General features: G+C 33.0%; 1 protein-coding gene across 1 annotated transcript; it reads right to left on the reverse strand.

Annotated features, from left to right (window-relative positions):
* On the reverse strand, positions 1 to 4,636 carry LOC113756382. The gene is made up of 2 exons (XM_027300069.1): positions 4,523 to 4,636; positions 1 to 1,010 (listed from the first exon to the last, which is right to left on the reverse strand). Exons 1-2 carry the CDS (start codon positions 4,634 to 4,636, stop codon positions 36 to 38), a joined length of 1,089 nt encoding a protein of 362 aa, XP_027155870.1. The 3' UTR covers positions 1 to 35.
* Positions 4,637 to 5,820: the final 1,184 nt, after the last annotated feature.

Below are 5,820 nucleotides of genomic sequence, written 5' to 3' on the forward strand. Positions count from 1 at the left end.
CATTTCAACCTAAATCATCTAAAATTGCAAAACTTTTATAACTTCTTCACTATGACCAGACACTCGTTCAAAAACCTCTCAAGCTCTGATGTATATACACTGGGAAAAGTCCGATAATGGTCAACATGAGGTGATGCACCAAAGTTGAATGCCCACACATTTTTCCCACTTCTCTTCTGTTCTTCAACAAATGACTCAACTGATGAGAATGGAATGACCTTATTAGCTGTACTATACAGATAAAGATGTGGGCAAGAAGGCCGGTTTTTTGAAAGGACAGAGATTATCTTTGTCAACTGCTGTTTGACGTCGTTCAAGTTTAGGAGATAAGAGAAGAGCTTCTCAAATGCTGACAAAAGTAAGGTTTTAACGGACAGGGGCTCCTTTTCTCGCAACTTTGAGGTATCAACTCCACTTTCCAATTGATTTCTTCCTACAACTACAACTGATGGATAAGATGATGAATTGTATTTCTTTAGCAGGGCTGCAGTAAATCCAGCAGCCCAGACCTTGGGATCTATATTAGCGTCACCTCCTGAAGCAACAATAATTCCCTTGATTTTCTCCAATAAATCTGGCCTACTTTGCAAATTCTCAAGAATGGAACCATACCTCCTCAGATGCTTCGGATTCGACCCAAGCCATCCCAACAAAACTGCAGCAAAGATTGGCCCTTTATCCCCGATGACCCCATTTTCTCTAGGGTGAATTCCATCAAGAGCGTAATTCCAGTGGAAAGATTTAGCTTTTTGGTCAGAGAAAATGCGGAAGAAGGTTGAGGTGGAGAAGAATGAGTTGAGGAGAAACAGTGAAGAATTGAGGGAATGGGAAAAGCCAAATGGGGTTGTTGAGGGGTGGTGGGGAATGTGGGCGTTTGAGAAAATAATGGAGTGGTGATTTTGGGGGTTAATAAACGAAACTGCAGGAGTTGGAATTGGGCGATGATGATGATGATGATAGTAAGGAGGAGGAGAAGGAAGCAGTGTGGAAAAGGGCTTTAGAGGAAGCGGCTTTTGGAGAGGGACAAGGGAGTTGGGAAGATGGTGTCCGCAGGCAAAGAAAGAGGGAAATGAGTTTTGTCTGAAATTTGGCTAAGTGTTGAGTGTTTTTCTTCCAAATCAACTTTAAATGACGTCGTTTCTGCTTCTTTTAGAACCCCGCCTCTACTCTTTCAATTTTCAGCTTCCCGCTTCTACTATTGCACACTAAAAAATACGCCTTGTCTCTAAATTGTTGAACCTTTTTTAATAAAAGTAACGCCTTCTATCTCTTTTTCTTTTCCCAATCTTTGTGTAATTAACATTGTTTATTATGTTGAGCTTTTTCATTTCACAAGTTATATTAAAACTTTGGAATATGAAAATTTAGTATTTTTTGATTTTTTTCTTTTTTTTCTAACATAGGTTTTTTAGGATCTCTACAAAAAATAATGTTCAAAAACTAAAAGGCTTATTAAAAATATATTTATGATTCACAAAAAGACCTTTTAATGTAAATATTTTTGGTATCAATTTAATAATTTTTTCAATTATGCACGAATTGTGGTTTGACAAGACCAAACAATCTGTTTAGTTGATCAAATAACCAAAATGGTTTACTAATACATGCATGAAACACTAAATCTATTTGATACAAGTACTGATTCATACACCATAAAAAATTTGATTATTGTAAATTGTAATACATAACAAACGCCAGTCATGCAATTGTCAAGATTTTTACTTAATTTCATATTAAATTTTATTATTCTTTGCCATTAATTTCACACTATGTTAATCAGTAATTTTCCATATGTTGTCAAGAGAACTAAATAATGAATTCATGATACTTTTTAACTTTATAACAAGGTATTAGCTAAATTTGGAATAATTAAAAATAGGTATACATTTTTTTTACAATACCTTCCTTATTTTGCCAATGATAAACACAAAATAAAGTGTAAAGCATAGGGTGCCATAATAGAATTAATAAAATTGGTTTATCACGTACGAGGCTAAATTACAAAAGATAAGGTGTCATGGTAGAGTTAATGAGATTAGTTTACCACATAAGGGGCTAAAATATAAAAGTTCGGTTGTCATAACATAATTAATTAAATTTATTTACAGCATATGGGCCATATAGAAAAAATTAGGGTGGCATATGGGGCTAAAATGTAATAGTTAGGGTGTCATATAGTAGAATTAATAAAATTTATTTACAACATATGGGCCATATTGAAAAAATTAAAGTGGTATGTGGGGTTAAAATGTAAAAATTAGGGTGTCATAGTAGAATTAATAAAATTTATTTATAACATATATGCCATAATGAAAAAATTAGGGTGACATAGTAGAATTAGTGAAAGTAAGTTGGGAATAAACACTTTGGACAGTGACGACTAGTTGTTGTCACTAATTTAGAACTGACAACTATATTGTGACGATATTTTAAGTTATCACTGTAGGACCAATTTCAATGACAATCTATTTTCCAGTCGTCACAATAGTGATCTCCCGCCACACTGGCTAGTTGCGCACCATCCATATTGTGACGACTTATCCCATGTTGTCACTGTTGACGGGTGAACCCACAATCAACTATGACGACATTAAAACTCGTCACTAAAGTTTTCAATTGTGACAAGTTTCTCTGTTGTCACAGAGAATGTTGTCACAAAAGGCCAATTTTCTTATAGTGGAGAGAAGAGGAGAGAGGACGAGGGAGGGAAAGGGAAAGAGGAGGAGGGAAAGGGAAGTGGAGAGAGAGAGAGATATGAGAAGACGGTGGTGATGGGTAATGGTGGCAGCTGGTGGAGGAGGGGGGAGGAAAAAAGAAGATGGGGGATGAATACTTTCTAAAAATTTTATAAGTATCTCAAAAATTTTAAAATTTGTAAAAGCATCCAAGATAGTTTAGGCAAAGGAATTTAAGCACCAAATATAAAAAGAAAAAAATTAAATAATAATAATAATAATAATAATACATCACTTGTAGGTCACATATAGGTTACAAGTGAAATTCCATATTGTTTAAAGTTTAAGAGGATTATATGGACATTTCAAAATCATAAGGTGTCCGATTGATTTTTGGCGAAACCACGAGGAGGTTTTCTATATTTTACCTTTTGTATTACCGGTTTATTTGGGATTTTATAATAAGTTGACACACATCCCACCATTTTTTATAATTATTGAATAGTTACCAATTCCTTTGAATATGAATTTATCTAAATTTAAACTTTATTAATAAATTTCCATACTTTTGATGACCATATTCTATTTTTTTTCAAAATTCTTTTGATATTTTTGAATTGACATTAAATTTGAAAAGCATGAGTGTACTTAATAAGTTCAACATTAGTTGGACAAGTATTCAAACATGTGACAACTGGAAAGAACAAGAATCCATTCATTTAGTTTATGCTTGTAAAGAGCTAATTGTGATTTCATAATGCACAAATAATGCACGTGCAAATCCTACTACTTATTTTTTGAAACTTAAGGTATGTAGAGAGTTACTTCAACATTTTTGTACTTGTTAACGAGTAAACCTGATATCTTTAGGATGCAACCATTCTAAACATGTCTTGATGTTTTAGAAAGACACATAATTTGAAGTATATAATTTGTTGGCATAGACTAATGTAGAACTTACCATTGAAAAGAGAAATTTTAGTGGCATAATTGGATACTTAAACAATCTAATAAAGGCATGGCTTACCATTTTGCAACCGTATATCATTACAAATTGAGGAGCTAGTACACTATCCCACTGGAAACAAATCTCAAACACTAAATAGCCTCAATCGGACAACTATATGTTTACCAAATGTAAGGGAAATAATCGAAATAAGTGGAATCTCCTACACTTATCCCAAAAATTTACCACAGGATTAATATTTGTACATGAAGAGGTAGTTATCCAAGGGTTTAATCCTCATGGTTGTGGAAAATAAATGAATAAATATATATATATATATATATATATATTGAAAACAACTTTCCAGACTCCAGCTCTTAAAAAGCTCCCAACTACCCATCTCTTTTTCATAGAATTTGATTTATTTTAATTAGATAAAATTACTTAATATTTGACTATATACTTATGATATTGAAGCTATCAATTATTAGCATTTCCTAAAGTTGACTAATTCATGTTAAATTTACATATGACCTCAAATTGAAATCTTAGCAAACTTATATATGACTATAATTCAGAAAGATATAAATGACCATAACTAAAAAGTCTAGAAAAGCAAATTAGTAATCTCAAGATAATTCAAATAATTAAGAATGTACAAAAGTAATGGGCATTCTTAAGATTAAAGAAAATATCATGAATAGGAAACTAAAAGCGTTTACAAACAGAACTTTCCAAGATTTTATCGAAACTTGCCAGAAAGTAGATGTATGACGAATTAGTTTTGTGCGTGTCTAGAGTATAAAAGTGTAGTAGATTGAAAAGCAACCTCTTACAGACATAAGTGATGTGAGAAATACAATGTAGTCAAGGTGAATGTTTTAGTATGTCCATATCTTACCTTGTAGCTAGTTCTACGTACCCATTGTTCGGAGGAAGATAAAGCAGAGGGATCAATCTCTAATCTTGGACTCAGATCTAAAGCGTTGAGTACCATAACAACTCCATTTCTCATGGTAGCAAATACCACCTAGTTGCGACATGAATTAAAATGTTTCCATTTGAAATCCTTAAACAGAAGTCTCTAATGGTCCACTACAAGTATTTGAGAAATGATCGTCTAAAGAAGTCAAATACAACATATCTCCTCTCCAAGTGTTTGTGGAGGATGAAGTGGTAAAAAAACTGCACTGCTGATGGGTTCCAGGCTTTTTTGATTCATACATTGCAAGCCAATCTTGCAACCATATGCTATTAACTAAACAATAAATCACGAAACCTATCTTAACCAATGGAAATGGCTTGGTTTAGTGTTTTGCTAACAATAGTTATTACTACAAATTGGTGCTGATGAAATTTGACTCTTTCCTATGTATGACAAAGCAAACTATGATGTAGTCAGTTTTTTTTTCCTTACATATGACATTTTATACCTCTTCATTACTGGTTCAATTATCAATCTTAGACCAAATACTCAACAAAACCTACATTTAGTTCCTATTAAACAAGAAAATTCCTAATAAATCTTACAAGAAGTCTAGGACGAGAACATATTTGTTTTGTTGAATTACTCTTTTAACAATTTTTAGATAGTAGTACTAAGTGAAGAAATCAAATTGTGTATACATGGAATGATTTGCCCATAGATAATTAGATAACATTAGCTGCTCAAGACCACAAATTCCTATTAGCATGTGAGTGTGACATATTTGATTTAGAACAAATTAACTTGAGCATCTACTGTAGTAGAGACCAATACTTTTGACGCGTTAGAAAAGGCTAAGCAACTAATCCTTTTCAAATGAGAGTAAGCTTATTTACAAGCTGTTAAATGTATGGAAAATAATTAAAAGCTTTACATGTGCAAAATTAGTGCTATAACTCAGACTCTCACATGTTGTAGATGAGTATAGTTGAATCGTCTGTGCCAATAGCAACTAGGTTGTTATCTTGTGGGGCTAGAATGCCATACATGTAGCTGCAGGTGGAGCCAATGGGAAGCTTCTCACTTTCTGCAATTGCAGTTGACAAATCAAACTGGTCATGTAAAATGGTAATCTAGTAATAGACATAGCAATTTAGTTTTTTCAAGTGTTCAAGAATTTGGAAACTTTGAGTTGCCCTTCAGTAATAGCTATTAGATTGATAGGATATCTGTGGAAGTCAGAATAAGCATTTGTTTACATTACTGAAGTGTTT

This window comes from Coffea eugenioides, unplaced genomic scaffold (genome assembly GCF_003713205.1).
Source record: "Coffea eugenioides isolate CCC68of unplaced genomic scaffold, Ceug_1.0 ScVebR1_2245;HRSCAF=3236, whole genome shotgun sequence".
NCBI lineage: Eukaryota > Viridiplantae > Streptophyta > Magnoliopsida > Gentianales > Rubiaceae > Coffea > Coffea eugenioides.

Excerpts from the sequence above, each read along its gene's own strand:
- LOC113756382 (XM_027300069.1), bottom strand. The coding sequence starts at position 4,636 with ATGAGAAATGGAGTTGTTATGGTACTCAACGCTTTAGATCTGAGTCCA. Across the intron at positions 1,011-4,522 it reads TACGTAGAACTAGCTACAAG|CCGCTTCCTCTAAAGCCCTT; the intron begins GTAAGATATGGA and ends CCTCTCCAAAAG.